At 34.2% G+C, this 15,643-nt stretch overlaps 2 protein-coding genes across 2 annotated transcripts; one reads left to right on the forward strand and one right to left on the reverse strand.

The window, feature by feature from the left end:
- Positions 1 to 487: 487 nt before the first annotated feature.
- Positions 488 to 6,967, reverse strand: LOC128185419 (uncharacterized). Its single transcript, XM_052855019.1, has 5 exons — positions 6,849 to 6,967; positions 5,980 to 6,106; positions 3,380 to 3,430; positions 3,049 to 3,195; positions 488 to 1,449 (listed from the first exon to the last, which is right to left on the reverse strand). Exons 2-5 carry the CDS (start codon positions 6,020 to 6,022, stop codon positions 1,247 to 1,249), a joined length of 444 nt encoding a protein of 147 aa, XP_052710979.1. The 5' UTR covers positions 6,023 to 6,106; positions 6,849 to 6,967; the 3' UTR covers positions 488 to 1,246.
- Positions 6,968 to 10,098: 3,131 nt separating this feature from the next.
- LOC128186863 (peroxisomal trans-2-enoyl-CoA reductase-like) lies at positions 10,099 to 15,213 on the forward strand. Its single transcript, XM_052856804.1, has 8 exons — positions 10,099 to 10,255; positions 10,409 to 10,542; positions 10,666 to 10,831; positions 11,741 to 11,822; positions 11,958 to 12,054; positions 12,205 to 12,309; positions 12,917 to 13,031; positions 14,644 to 15,213. The coding sequence occupies exons 1-8, from the start codon at positions 10,129 to 10,131 to the stop codon at positions 14,712 to 14,714; spliced, it is 897 nt and encodes a 298-aa protein (XP_052712764.1). The 5' UTR covers positions 10,099 to 10,128; the 3' UTR covers positions 14,715 to 15,213.
- The last annotated feature ends 430 nt before the right edge of the window (positions 15,214 to 15,643 follow it).

A 15,643-nucleotide genomic window follows, 5' to 3' on the forward strand; every position in this document is an offset into this window, starting at 1 on the left:
CGGTAATTGTGTGTCTTTCTCAAACTCGGATTACGTTGATGATCTGGCTGGAAGAGTTACAATGTACTTCACATGATCTATAGAGAGAAGAGAGATTGCAGAAAATAACGCTTTTGAAATATAAGAAATGCCCAGAAAAATCTCCAAAGAGGATATAGTTAAGGTACCGATTAACGTCGGTGATATAACCCGGAAAATTTTCAGGATATGACAGTGGTGGTAAAACTTGGAAAACCTGCATATACATGTATGCAAGTCCAACGAAAAAAACAAATACACTAAAACGAGAAATCACATTACCAAAAATTGCTTGTCTAGGACTGGAAGAGATGGAAATCCCTTGATGACTTCCATTGCAATACAATGATATAATAAGCACATAGTTCTTGCCACAATGAGATTGCCAAGACACGATAGTACATTAATTATTTTCTGGATTTCTTCATACTTGCATGCTACCAAATATACAACAAATATATTGAATTTCGTGAACATCTTTAATTCAACGAACATATTTATAGCTGTGTTGTGATTGTCATTGTATTGTATTTAACTGTAAATTAGAATATTAATTGCAGGGAACGTTTTACACACTGTGGCTGTGAAAGTGAAATTATATACATTTAATAAGTATCTATGAACAGTTTTATATTGAATCGATGCTAACGCTGCAAAATCTAAAAATTCACTGATGAAGATGTGTGTAAAAGTGATTATTTCATCCTTCAGTTGCATATTCCAGTAGTGATTAAAAGTTACTGTACTATGTGTACAAGAAACAACAACGTGCAATATTCAAATGATCCAATGTTTAAATGATCCAATTAAAAAGTCGCAATCTTCTCACGTCATAATCACTCCTCACTCTTAACCACTAGTTTCCCAGAGCAGTCATAACACATGCATGACTTTTTGATTAAGGCTTATAAAGTCGTCAAATGCCCTCGCACAAAAACCGATGACTCCATATTGTCATATACACTGAACGTGTTGTGTTATTGATATACATGTAACTCGCAATTTATAATATACACGTGACGGTGTCATACAAAATCTCGATTTTGCACGAAAACGTGCACTGTCTGGAAAAATGCACGGAAACGTTCACTGTATTAAAAAGTGCACGGAAAAGTGCACTGCATGAAGAATGCAATTTAGTGTTTACATATGCACAAAAGTTCTAAATCCATCTAGAACATCCATGTAAGAATATACGAAGTCTGTCACGTCTCAATGAAACATGACTTCATGTCTTTTCTCTTAATATCACAATAAAAGCACATATAAATGCTAAAACCGAAAATTGCATCTTAGCCGACGAGTTGCATCGAGGTTCCTTACAGAAACAGAGAAGTCCGGAACTGGGGCGCGATTCCTCCATACAGACAATGTTGATCATCAGTTTCAGGTTCAGTCGTGTGGAACAGGTCCTGACGTACGTCATCTCACCTTCAAGTTAAAATAGTCAGAGAAACATTTTTATTTGCATGTCAACAGATTTTAAAAAAAATAAAAATAAATATAGTTGATAATTGTTGTTTTCTATATAGTCAATGTGCAATGCTTTGGGTGAAATTTGTATTTTGTTATAATGCAGTGCTTGCCAAACGTGTATCATTTTGCTTGATTTGAATCAGGTGTTTTCGATTACATATTGATAGAAAAAAAATAATTACACCACAAATAAGGAATACAAAATGCATACTAGTCTGATCGATAATCCGATAATCTGTATACCTGTTTTGTCCATATTGGCGATTGGTCCGAGTTCAGTATCGTTAAAGAACTTAATATACTGTTGCTTACTGAATTTTATCTTGAGTTAAATTAAATACACGATATAAGCTTATAAAAATCGAAGTTCTTATTCGGACTAGTTGAACTAGTTTAATGGAAGTTGTGTTTTTAAAGTACATGTGCTAACTCTATCGCTGAGTGCTTACACTAAAATACTAGTATATACGCAGTACTTGACCAGCTATTTAATGTGGATTGTTCAATATGAATTATAATTGTTTCCAAAAGAACACGACCTGCATGCGTCATTTTTTAATTTAATCTTTTTCTATTTCAAAAGTTTAGAACTTCTAACGCATATTTGGCAAGTTGTTCTAAAATTTCATCGATTGCCTCAATTGATAAAACTGATATGGTGATCAATTATTTACAAACGTACTCCTATTTTTAACAACTGCAAAATTAATACTGTATATCAATACGGGAATGCAGGGAGGAAATACTGTATTTTAGGCAACAACTGATATCTTAGGAGAGAGAATAAGTCCGCAACTGTATACTTAACAATATTATGACTGGAAGATAACGGACAATATCATAGCAACAGCAAAACTCTTTTATACCGAATTTCAAGGAGCCACGAAAAGAACTTCAGTATAACCATTATTCGTTGAAAGTTTGTAGAGAATTCGTTATAAAATAGGGAATTACTGAGTAGTCCATATCTAATTTTACACGTTGCAATATTACTTAAGAGATACACAGCAATGTTAAAAGGTCACTGTGGTATGAACTTTGTTCACGTGACGTCCCGTGATCGAATACTATAAAGCCTGAATGGCTTTTCAGTAGATTTGATCTCGTACCAACCAAGTTCATATCCCGGTGAACTATTTAACATGTTGTTTATTACTTATATTCATGTTTGAGAAACAAGACTCAAATCGTTCAGAATTATGAACCTAATTGTTGTTATATAATGCAAAAAAACCAAACCATTAGCACGCGCAAGGGTCATGGTAACATTGTACATGTAAATATGATATCTTAACACGTTAAATAATTCACAAAGATATGAACTGTTTTGCTCTTCTGCAGGTTCATAAGAACAAATTACGACGATATACAACCAAATTGAACGATATTAACAGTTTAACAAAACATTTAAATCGCCATCTTGTGACGTAGTTTCTTAAAAAGTATAAGTGTAGGTGCAGTGAGATACCTTAATAAATCTATACACTATGTATAGGTAACATTGTTTCTGGAAATCATTCTCATAGCTGTAAGGCTTTGACCAAAGTTACTGACCAGGACGAGGCTGCCTGACCCACTTGACACAGTGTCCCTCACAGATAGAGACATTCTGGGCCAGCATGGTGGCGTTGAATGGGTCGGAGCAGTAGTTAGGATCATCAGAGGAAGTCTGACACTCGTAGCAATACAGTGGCTTCATGTCTGGAAAACAAGAAAATGTGTTAGTACGGCGTAGAAAGAGTGTAATCAGGATAATACAAATACAAGAAATACAATGCTCAACTCTGTAGTGCTAATATGACGCAATTAAAATGCAATCCTTTTAAGAAGATATTGTCAGTATAGGCATGCTGTCATCTGTTGCTCCTCCCTCCGTGTTACTTACACCCTTCACATTCCTCATCTTGTGCTCTGTTTAAATCAATGGTGATCAGAACTGAAAGAGAGGAAAAAAGAGATGAATAATTACATAGTAAGGATTAGATTTGTTCCTGTACAGAGCTGCTGCATTTTGTCCAATTTTCGTATTACATGTAAAAATGACATTCATTACAATGATAATGTAATGAATGATGATGTAATGTATGAATTGATATATATGATCATAGACATTACATTAATACGTACATTACAAATGATATCATGTCGTTCAAATGTTTATCGTGTATGTGCTTTTAATGCACAATGTATAGAAACTATTTATATACATGTATAAACAATACTGTATTTATTGAATACAAATTCCGTACTATAGTTATGAAAACCATTGATAATTCACGATATAATAAATACAATTTCTCGTTATTCAGATTATCATTGGAAATAACCTTATCAAAGAAAAATGTGACATATTTCTTTTCTTTCTTTGAATTCTTTCTTTCTTTGAATTCTTTCTTTCTTTTTCTCTTTCTTTCTTTCTTTCTTTCTTTCTTTATTATGCAAGTTTTAAGAGAGCTTTGAGAAATCCTATCAATTATGCACAAGAACATTGTTTTCCCAATTACTCGGCGTGAAATCAAATTAGCGCTCATGACGCTTTTAGAATTCGGGGTAAATCAGTAAATCAAACGTCCACGTTGTGTTTTCTTGTATTCTCACAAAATCATGTCCTTTTTGGGGGGAGGGGGGGGGGGCTTTGCCCCAATAGCGAAATATAAATTAGATTACAGAGTTATACATTTTCTTTACGTCATTCTTGCGATAAATAAAGATATACATGTATTATATATATATTATAGTTATGGTAAATCCCAACTTTATCTTGTTCGTTATAAGCATTATCATCTTCCCAAGTCAAAGGTTTCTGATCTGGATCAGAAACCCTTGACTTGGGAAGATGAAGCATTATAAGTCATACAGTCATGACAAAAATGATAAATGATTTTTTGGTTTTTTATTTGCATTTTAAAAATGAATATTCACTGTATGTATACTCTATTTGTAGGAGTGTCCGGATGCATCACCTACTGTTTACATATATATGAGTGTTGTACCGTAATTTATGAAAATTATAAACTGTTATTGACTTTATCGAGTGCCATGCGTTTTTCAAATAAAGGACCATCTGCAACATTCCGTTATACCAAATATACAAGTAAGGTAAACATTGAATCTATGTGCTGTAAATTAATGGGTTTTTTGTTCCAATCTGTCACCAGTTGTTATTTAAATTTTTCGATATGACCGGCAAAGAAGGTCAATTGTAAAAATTATTTTTTTATTGTATTTTCAACTCCTATACTTATGGCTACGACCTATCGCCGGTTCAGTGAAAGAGAAGTCAATTTGATCACAGGCGAGGTGTCAGCAATGCAAGATTTGTATTTTGATTTTAGTACATATTTAAAGCAATATTACTTTTTTATTTGATTTCTTTATTTCATTATTTGATTTTCTCTGGTATTTGTGTATCAAATAAATCAATCTTTAAGTTATTAAACCAATTTGTAGGTTTGAATCATTTTTGCTACTAAGAAAAAATATAAAGCCATTAAATTATTAATTGACACCTGTTGGTCGCGTTCGAAACAGTGTCCTCCGCATGTGAAACGATTATGTGAATCTATTGAAAAACCGTATATATGTATCTGGTAATTTTCGCGATGATCTAATTTTTGCTTTTACATCGCAAACTTTTTAATACACGGATATCATACCCGGTATTTTTTGCTTAAAGAAACTTTATAAATCGCAAAAATGACTGACACAAATTTAAAAATTAAACATTTTCCCCTTTTTTGAAAATTTTATGACACGTGAAAAAAACCCTTGATATACGTTAACTAGAATGGGCTATTCAATGATTGTGTGGCGGATCAACTTTTCATCAAACATGAAAATGTCCTTCACAAACACTTAAACCTTTAATCTTGGGGAGCTTTAATGATTTTTGTCCACTGCATAGATCCTTTTAGCTGTTAAATACAGATAAAGCATCAAATAAAAGATGACACTGGCATTTTGACCCGGAATCAAGGACACTCTAGTCCACACGAGAGATTTTGACAAACAGAATATCAAGGCTAACATTGATTAGGACGTCACCCGGACGTTATGACAAATATTGAGATAATCTTAAGGAGGTCGTACAGGATTTTCAGAGCGTACAAAACGGAGAAACATCTGCTGCATGCATTAGTAAAATTATACTTGTATGTTTTATATTTCTTTGTTCTTTTCCATTGATGCTTAAAAAGACATTGATCGTAAAACTTCGAGAGAGAAAATAAATATTTTGCTTAAAAATGAGGGCATTTCATTTGAATTTTCTTTGAATAGTGGGGTAAGATAAAAAGTATAATAAGAGAGAGAGAGAGAGAGAGAGAGAGAGAGAGAGAGAGAGAGAGAGAGAAGGATCTCTGAAGAGTTAACTTAAGCTTCATCCGCAATTCATGGAAGAGAAAATCATTACCTGGTACATATAACAAATAACTTTTGAAAGAAAAAAAGCTCTCTAACTGCTAATGATAATGTACGTGTACTCACTCAAAACTAAGTAGTGCAAATATCCGGCAAATTTATGCTCCATATTCCCTGCAAAATGCACATCTCCATGCTTTGGGAATGACGATGGAGTTTTCACAATGCTTGTGTACGAGGTGAGGGTATTGTCCTGTCCTAAATATCAATAAGTAACAGGACTCCAATCATACCGAATTACGCCAATTAGCAGGTTCCCCTCCCAATCGATGATAGAGGTGCCAGAAAATATTAACCTAACCATATAAACACTTCCCAACCTAGTGATGTCACGTGACCGCGACCCCAGAATCAAAATGAGCAACCAGGATGATGTTGTTGTCCTGAGTCAAGAGAACATCTAGCTTCAGTGTATGTCTCTCTGTGGTTCTTATAAACTTCATGTAACGTGTATATGTCTAGAGGAAACACCTATATCGAAATGATGCGGCGTCAGAAATCAATAGGGGTAAAAATGTTTCTCGCCCCGTGTAGGACAACGTGAAATGCTATTGAAGAGAAGAGCTAAGCTGTAATTAATTGCAATTATTACATTCTATTCGTGTACGATATGTAATTGGCACTCTGTTTAAGTGTTGTTGGTTTTTTCTTCTTCTCGTATTGCCTCATCAGCCCGTTTGCATTCAATTAGCTATTAAAAAGATACCATACATGTATATCGAACAGTGATAAAAGCGACTGATCTTTTTTGAAAGAATATAAAAACCCAACAATGATTATTGATTGATACCTAGGGTGACCCTTTGCTCGAGAACGATTTAGTTATAGATTTTGGGAAGGCAGCACGATGCCTAGGATAAACAAAAGGTTGAAATCATTAAAAGTAATCCAAACAATTAAAAATCTATTTTCAAGAAATGATAAATTCAACCTACTGTTGAAACTGCTAATGCGCGATTATTAGCGTAATTTTCCGAGCAACAAACAGCCCATTAAATCCGTTATTCAAAACTTGGCCATACAATTAGTTTGTACCGATTTCCAAACCAGTGGCCTCTTCCTGTCCACAGGTCCTGTGTTGCAGACAAGTGTTTCAATACATACTGTCCGATCGATGTATGAGACCCTTTTGTAACTGTATGTAAACATCCGAATCAAATACTACAGAATGGTTCGCAAACATATTCAGAGTCAGAATTTTTTTTTAACTTTGCTCTGCATGTTTCAATGCTAAATATAACCTAGGAAGGCCGAGTTATTGGCTATGTCTCGCGAGATGCGGTGATTGAATGGACCCAAACCAGCCTTCACTGAAATCTGAATAACGGTTTGAACAAGCATTCTTTTTGAGAATATCGATACCTATTAAATTACGAGTTTTCTCCATAGAGATAATTTACATTCATCTCACATAGCTATGGAAATTGAAACACTCAGAAATAAAAAAAAATGATTTAATTTCATTTTACCATGGTTAAAACAAATCAATTTGAATATTTAAAAAAAGTGGTAAACGTTATGACATATATTAACTTTTCTCAGATTTCTTGTATGACCTTTAAGCTTCTGTCAAAGCTAAAAGATATCAAACGGTTTGCAAAATCTTCAGATCGTTATTTTTTGTATGCAAGCATTTATCGTGTTTTCCCCTCCTCATTCGACGAATACGTCCTCGAACAGGTTTGAAGTTCCTCCGATCAAAAAGTTTTAAGCCAAACCTTAAGCCTGGAACAACATGGCTGTGTCTTCATGCATTTTGTTCGTAACTCATGTGCTGGATCGGTCGGTTATCGTTGATATCTTATGACATTCGCGTGGAAATAAGTTGATATCCAATAATATCCGCGTTGATATCCATTGTTATTTGCACTAATTCCTAAATATGCATTAACTCTGACTCATAGTCGGACCACTAGCAGATGTGCAAATGGTAAACGGGACTTATCCAACATGAACATACGCTTTCGTTAGTCTTTCAGTTTCTAGTGTGTTGCGCATTTGTTTTATCCAGCATGCTTGTCTACTTGTCCGTTTCTCAAACGGTCTTCGTTAGCTGACAGTTGCTTGTATTGAACTTTTACGTTAATGATGCCGTTTTACAGTAATTACAAAACCTCCAAACCCCGATGGGACGACTTTCATTTAAAGACAATAAAAGTATATACATGCAGTTCTATGTCATTTGTTTATTGGTTGGCCGTCCGATACATGTATCATGATCCGGTGAGATGTGTGTACAGATATACATGTAGGTGGCGTAAGTCGCGACGGAGTAAAAACAAGCACCTTGCGTTATATCTTTGTTTGTAATTAGAAAAAAATATACCCCTGCATAATAAAACACTTATACTCTATATTAAAACGCTATCATTGTATAATTATTCAGGGGTATATTTTCATTACAAATTTTAAAACGAAGCCGAGTACAGTTCGGGTGCGCATGACTTTGCGCATCTTTTTATTTTCATAAAGTCGTATGTGCAAAGTTATAAGTTTCTTTTGTACTGTGTTTTTTTTAACAACATTAATGTTATATGTAACGTTTCTTAATTAGGAAATAGTGATTTTATTACTCTCATGCGCGGATCCAGAAAATTTTTCCAGGGGGGGTCCGAAGGATAATTGTGTTTGCCAGGGGGGGTCCGAGGCATATTTTCGCGATAATTTTACTATGTAAATTTAATAAATTTTCATTTTCCAGGGGGGGGTCGGGACCCCCCCGACCCCCCCCCCCCCCCTCTAGATCCGCGCATGACTCTGATAGGATAATATGCTAAATTGGCGCAAACGCGTCATCGTTTCCCGGTATTGTAAACTATGCATAAAGCCGAAGAAAAAAGTATGATTCGCTCATTCATTCGAGACGGCCGCGATGGAATAAAAAAATATATTGACAAAGCATTAATAGAAACATATTAGCATTTTAAAAGTGTTATTTAGTTTTTAAAAAATTCATAAGCCCATTTATACTGGAATTAGCTGCAAGTCTGTAGCTCCCGGTCTGAAGAATTTTTTTTTTCAGACCGGAAGCTAATACCGCGATATGTCATTTGGGGGTAGGAGGTGTGGGGGTGGGTGGGGGTCGGGGTGATTTCACTCCTGGACTTAACCACGAGGTAAACATTTTTTGTTGTTGATAAATTTCATTATTTGGTGACTTTCTGTCAAACTTGGATAAATGTTTAATGGCAAAAATAGACAACTATAATTTAAAATATCTCTTTTCTTCAATATTTTTTGTATATTGTTTTTTTGCCCCCCCCCCCAAAAAAAAAGAAGATATTTAAAAAAAAACAGGGTAGTATATGTTCGGAGTCTTTTCATGTTCGTCTCAAGTTCACGCTATGATTTTATATCGTGATAAAAAATCATCAGACTAGATGGTTTCTTGACCTTGGCACGTCTTTACACTATGGAGAAAGTCAATACTGGGCAGCGATTTTGCAATTATAATTGCATGAATGCGCGGCCTGACCCTTCAGAGGAATCATTAAGAGTCTCACAGGTCCGTGGTATATTTACATGTATACATACACTCTACACCGAATTATACATATAATGCATGCTACCGTTGTTATATTTTCCTCCGAATAGATATCGATGGATTGGCAGGGCAGGGGGTCGTTTTTAATTATGCATGAATGCATTGATTTCAGAGGCAATTGTTGAATCGGACTTTCTTAGTACTAATCAGACCGATATATAAAAACCTGGATATAATCCGTACGTAATCTCAATATCTATTCCTGAGTACATAATTCATACAAACTCAATTAATTAAACTTTAACTTCAAAACAGTTCTTGCATTATTATACATGTATAATAAAACTTTTTCTTCAGAATTTCTTATTATTTTAATTTTTCGAAAAAGATGATAAAGAATGGGTTGTACGTGGAATGTTAGGTACATGTGCGATCCGCAGTCGCGACAGAATGGGGTGCGTTATATAACATCTTTTAGGCATTTCTATCTAATATCTGTAATCTTGTATGCCCTCTAACTCGTTTATCGACTCTCATCATATGCACATGGAGAGTTCTGTCATTCATTCAACTGTAACGTGACTAACATACTTTTAATTAGTTGGCTGAATGACAAAGGTTAGTCTTTTTTTCAGTCAGTTTGCGGAAAAATACGGTTTTGTTGTGTGTGACGTTGGTTCTTGTCTTTTGATCGGGATCGAGAAACACTATGAAAGTCACATGACATCACGATGGCGAGTACAACTGGAAAAGTCTCCAGTGTATTTAGGACGGGGTTATTTAATGGAAAAGTGGCGATTGTTACCGGTGGCAGCACTGGTATTGGTCGTGCAATTACACAAGAGCTTCTGTTTTTAGGTTTGGAACCACATCTACTCTTAACTATCGAATCAAAGTGGAAATTAATAAGATTATCTTTGATCAAGTTGATCTTGCGGTAAAAACGAATTCTTACAGAATCTTCATGCTTTAAAAATTTAATGTTAAGACCATGCCACAATTAACTTTTAGGATGTAAAGTAATTATCGCGTCAAGGAATGAGCAGAGACTTGCTTCTGCTGCAAATGTGATTAGAAATCAAATTCCTAGAGACAGCCCAGCTGAAATTGCTGACATTCAGTGTAACATACGGAAAGAAGAGCAGGTGCCAAAATCACAACACTTTTAGACAAAACTTTTTGTACCAGTGGTTAATAAAATGCATATGTTTAAATAATTCATGATTTATGAAATATGTTACTGACATACAATTATACTTGCCATTCAGGTTCAGAGACTAATTTCTGACACAATTAAGAAGTTTGGAAAAATTGATTTCCTTGTCAATAATGGAGGAGGGCAGTTTCCAGGTCCTGCATCATCATTTAGTCTTAAAGGATGGAATGCTGTCATCGAAACAAATCTGACAGGGACATTTCTCTGCTGTAGAGAAGGTATATATATAATACATGTACAAATTTAATAACTGTTGTAATAGTATTGTAGATTCCTATTAAAACACGAGGAATTAAAATCCATGTAAAATTGTGAAAAGCATGTCTCACAGATTTTAAAATATCAGTTTAATTTTTTGGACAGATGTATACTAAGTGAAACTCTGAAAAAATTTGGCAATTTTATATTCTCACAATTACATGTAATACAAAAAGGGAGAATCACAGAATTAATTACTCTTGTAAAATAAGGAATCTACAGTACAGTAAAACACGGTTATAACGAAGTGCCAGGGACGGGCGAATTAGCTTCGTTATAAGCGTAATTCGTTATATCCGTCAAGGTTACAACATGTTATATAGTAATGGGGAATGAAAATCACTTTGCTGTAAGCGTCAATTCATTATAAGCGTGTTCGCTATAACTGTGTTTTACTGTACATCAGGGTTGTCTCTAAGACCCGGGAGGCGGGGAATTTCCCCGCCTAAACTGACGTAATTACCCGGCTATTATTGCATTTCAAACACAATCTAGCTATAAGCTAGACCTCCAGACCCCCTTCTACTTTTTCATTTCTCCCTTCTACTTTAATTTTAGAGACAACCCTGGTACATGCATGTATACCATTTTGTGTGTTGAATTCGATTTAAAGAGAGAGAGAGAGAGAAAGAGAGAGAGAAATACGAAAAATTAAATTTTGATATGGCAAGCTTCCATATCTAGAATATCATAAAGATATTGACTTGGAATTCCAAACCAGTTCAATTTTTATTTCAAACTCTCTGGATTTCTCAAAATTTTTGATTGGCCCTATGAGGTTGTAGATAACAAAGATTAGGTTCGACTGTTTTATTGTCAATGCCCATGTTCAATATATTAAGTTGAATTTCTTGGGGTTTTTTTTCTAGTGTATAATCAGTGGATGGGTGAACATGGTGGTGTGATCATTAATATTGTTGCAGATTTTTGGAAAGGATTCCCAGGAATGAGGTTGGACAAAATCTATACTAACTTCAAAAAGATATTAAGTAATGCTTTAATTCACTGATGAGGACATTCAATTTTACAAATGTCCATACCATTTGGGTAATGTCAATATTTATCAAGTTCTTATGTTCCATTTAGTCATACTGGAGCCGCTCGTTCAGCAGTGGATAATCTGACTAAATCCTTGTCCATAGAGTGGGCCAACTCTGGAGTCCGTGTCAATGCAGTTGCCCCAGTAAGTAAAACTTTTTTTTTCATTTTTTTTTTCATCCAGCTGATGCTGTGACATAAATCCTAACAGATGAAATTTTTTTAAGTTCGTTTTTTATTGTTTTTTTTATTCCTCTTTTATATGTGGTACACTGTAGTGTTTAATATACTTTAGGGCATGGTCTATTCCGAGACAGCTGCTGCAAACTACAGTGATAAAGGATTATTTAGCCGAGCCATTCCCTCTATCCCAGCTAAACGATTAGGAACCCCTGCTGAGGTACATGCATGTTTACTGTAAAATTATTAATACTGCTCAATTTTCCTGAATTCCATTGGCACCTCTTGCCCACAAATGTCAATCCTCAATGAATCATGCAACTTAATAGTAAGTAAAATCACAATACTACCTACATGTCCTCAAATCTGTTGAAAAAAACTGTCAGTCCATGAAAAATCAGCCCCCACAAATTTTATTAATTTAAAAAATTATTCATTATATTTAATTGATTTAAGAGTATTCATTAAAGAAAAATGATTGCATTTCTAGATTTTATATACTGTAGAAGCACATATTTTCGCCAATGGGTCAAAATTTTGTTGTTTTTAAACCAAACGTACGGTAATCTCTCTGTATTCGTTAATACTTGGGTTAAAAATCCGTCATGGATTTAATTTTGTTGATTTATACTGCCAACAAAAATAACGAAAATAAATCCTCAACAAATATTTCTGCTCTAACATAAATGTATTGATCTGCTTTGGTGTAATTCATTTGCAATTTGAAGACATACTGCTTATGAAAAAGAATACCCAGTATTAAGTCTAATGGCTAATAAAACAGCTAAAGAGTATTCTTAGTTTTTTTGTAACATGAATTTTTGTAGATTTCAGCAGCTGTATGCTTTCTATTATCGCCTGCTGCAGCTTTTATCTCTGGAGAAACACTGAAAGTTGATGGTGCAGCTAGTTTGTACAGAACCACTGGCTGGGAAATCCCAGGTAAGCCTACACATACAGAGAAATGATGTACAATAATCATGACAATGTACATCACGACAGATTGTAGCACGACCGAGGGTGCAAACTTGATTTTCTACAGTTTTCTATAAATGAATCTATTTTAATTCTCCTTAAACTTCCTTTTTTGGTAGCGTAAAATAAATGTCCTATTAGAACCATTTTAACAAGACCTTGGACTTTTGGTTCAACGTAGCTATCTATTTCTTGCGTCAAAACAAGTTTAAAATGACGCAGTTTCAAGTGAAATATGCACCAATTGTGTAGTATTAGCTCAAAAGCCAGACAAATCTTGTTGATTTCAAAGAGCCATGGCTGAGTGGCCAGCAAAGAAATAGACAGGCCTACGTACGTCACATTGCTGTTTGACACAACTACCCAAAGTCCAAGCTCCTGTAAAAATGGTTCTATCTATTAACAAATTTATTCCGTTTTAGTACATACTAACAATTTACAAAAGAATAGGTCACTTTCTAACTCTGACTCTCGAACTACTCTCTCACACTCGCGCTTTCACCCATATACCGTATATACAAAAATGGGGGAAGCTCCACCGGAGCCTCTAGAACCCGGCAGCTCCTCTCAGTAGCTGCTGGTCAGTTATTACATATTATATATACACATGATTTTATTGACAAATCACTCTCTACAACTTGTATTTGAATAGAAATAACAAATTATTGGGAACATTTTTTAAAAAATGTGCAATTGATACATTTATTTTTTTTACATTCCTAATACACTCTAAGAAATCACAATCTATCAATCCGAGCTGATATTTACAAGGTATAATGGCTTCACGTGAAATGGGAAATATTTGTTTTTTTGTTTAACTGGCATAAATCATTATCATTTTTTGGCAAGTTTCAAAGGATTGCATTTCCTAAAGGTTTGTTGATTTTGTATAAAAAAAAAAAAATAAAAAACATGTACACAGAATTTTACACCTGATTAATTTTTTTTGAAAATTGGGAAAAAATAAAATCCCATTTAAAAAGTTCCTTGAATTACAAGACAGTAAGAAATAGAATTCATATGGTTTGCATCTCCCAATTTTAGTGGCGTCCAGAATTTCGGTGGAGTGCATTAAATATGAGTTACCTTCCTTTATACATATCTATAAAAACCCCAAACACATGAGTTGTATTTTGCACAAATGTGAACATGTGGCTTTTGATTTTTAAAATCCTAATTCATAGGCTTCAAGACAATTTTTTGTCTTAAGTAATACATGTAAGAAGATTATATGTGAAAATTATTGTTGCCATTACAATTTACATCATGCATCTCTTCTACTCTATTGTACACGTAGCTTGTTCCCCCAGGGGAAAAAGACTACTAGTTTTCCAGGGGGGAGGAGAGAGAAAAGGTGTGATATAACACAGTTTTTACTATATATGTATTTGTAAAGTGAAGTTTATAATTTAGTATGTTTATATAAGGAAGTAACAAAAACTGTCTCATCTTTCATCTAAATTATAAACTCAATCAAACAATACAGAGGAATGATTAAACAAAAGAAATTAAAACCATCACAGAAAACCCAACAGTTGCGTGCATGAACAAATCATAAATATTTGTTCCTCCATTTTAGATCACAAGAATATACCTGCATATGACTGGGAAACAGATGAAGATGAAAGGAAACCAAAACCAAAGCTTTAATATAACAGCAACAGACAGGTCCGGTTTTCTCATCTGGATTTCACATTCTGAACAAAAATTGGGAAAAGGTGTCTTTCCTAATTGAATAACTGTGATTTGAAATGTCCAATAGTATAAGTCCATGTAACTTTTGGATGAAATTGTATGTGCATTTTATAGCCAGTGACTAGGTGTATCTGGCCTCCAATCATAACTCTATGCATATAAATATACACTTCATACTGTTGTTTTAATTTGTATGAATTGAGAGAATGAATTTCAATTCTTGAATGCTGCACATACATGTACTTGTATTATGTCAGTATCTTGCATTTTCCCATGTTACTCAGTGATTATTAAATGACTAGTTTGGATATACTTCTAATGTTTAGTTAGTGAAAATTATTTGACAGCTAGCAATTTGTGTGGGGAGATAGTTACAGCTCATGTACTGGGGTGACTGTAAATGCTTGTACTAAAACATTTGGACATGTTGTCATTAAAATTTTTATAAAGACTATATTGGTTTTATTTTCTTATTTTCAATTAAGCTACACTAGGCATATTTATAGTGCTTTATGATCTTTTTTCGCTTGAATGATGTGTTGTGAGGTTCCATAAATAGATTTGAAGTGAATTGTGGATTAATGAGAATGTGAGATAGAAATACTTGTAAATGATTTTATCAAAAGGGCCATGTCATCCTGTTCCTTAAAACTTTTTCCTCTCTGACATGTGCTCTTTGTTTCACAGTGTCGTATTCCGACTTTTTACCCTGCATCTGTGTATCTTCTTATCGTGTACAATATATTCACAAAAGAATCTAATCATCGCTAATAGAAGAACTTAATTTGTGTTAACAATGAAAACTAAAAAGGACATTAGTTAGGATGAAAAAACAAACAAACTATAGTCTTTGAACATAAAGTAAACAAAGATCAACAGTCAAG

Source organism: Crassostrea angulata, chromosome 1, assembly GCF_025612915.1.
Source record: "Crassostrea angulata isolate pt1a10 chromosome 1, ASM2561291v2, whole genome shotgun sequence".
NCBI lineage: Eukaryota > Metazoa > Mollusca > Bivalvia > Ostreida > Ostreidae > Magallana > Magallana angulata.

What these genes read in the sequence shown, in the direction of transcription:
- LOC128185419 (XM_052855019.1), bottom strand. Translation starts at nt 6,022, where the DNA reads ATGGAGCATAAATTTGCCGGATATTTGCACTACTTAGTTTTGA. An exon ending in TTTGCACTACTTAGTTTTGA is followed by an intron (nt 3,431 to 5,979) that starts GTGAGTACACGT and finishes CCTCTCTTTCAG; the next exon opens with TTCTGATCACCATTGATTTA. An exon ending in GGTCAGGCAGCCTCGTCCTG is followed by an intron (nt 1,450 to 3,048) that starts GTCAGTAACTTT and finishes TTTAACTTGAAG; the next exon opens with GTGAGATGACGTACGTCAGG.
- LOC128186863 (XM_052856804.1), top strand. Translation starts at nt 10,129, where the DNA reads ATGGCGAGTACAACTGGAAAAGTCTCCAGTGTATTTAGGACGGGGTTA. An exon ending in ATTTCTCTGCTGTAGAGAAG is followed by an intron (nt 10,832 to 11,740) that starts GTATATATATAA and finishes TTTTTTTTCTAG; the next exon opens with TGTATAATCAGTGGATGGGT. An exon ending in AAAGGATTCCCAGGAATGAG is followed by an intron (nt 11,823 to 11,957) that starts GTTGGACAAAAT and finishes TGTTCCATTTAG; the next exon opens with TCATACTGGAGCCGCTCGTT.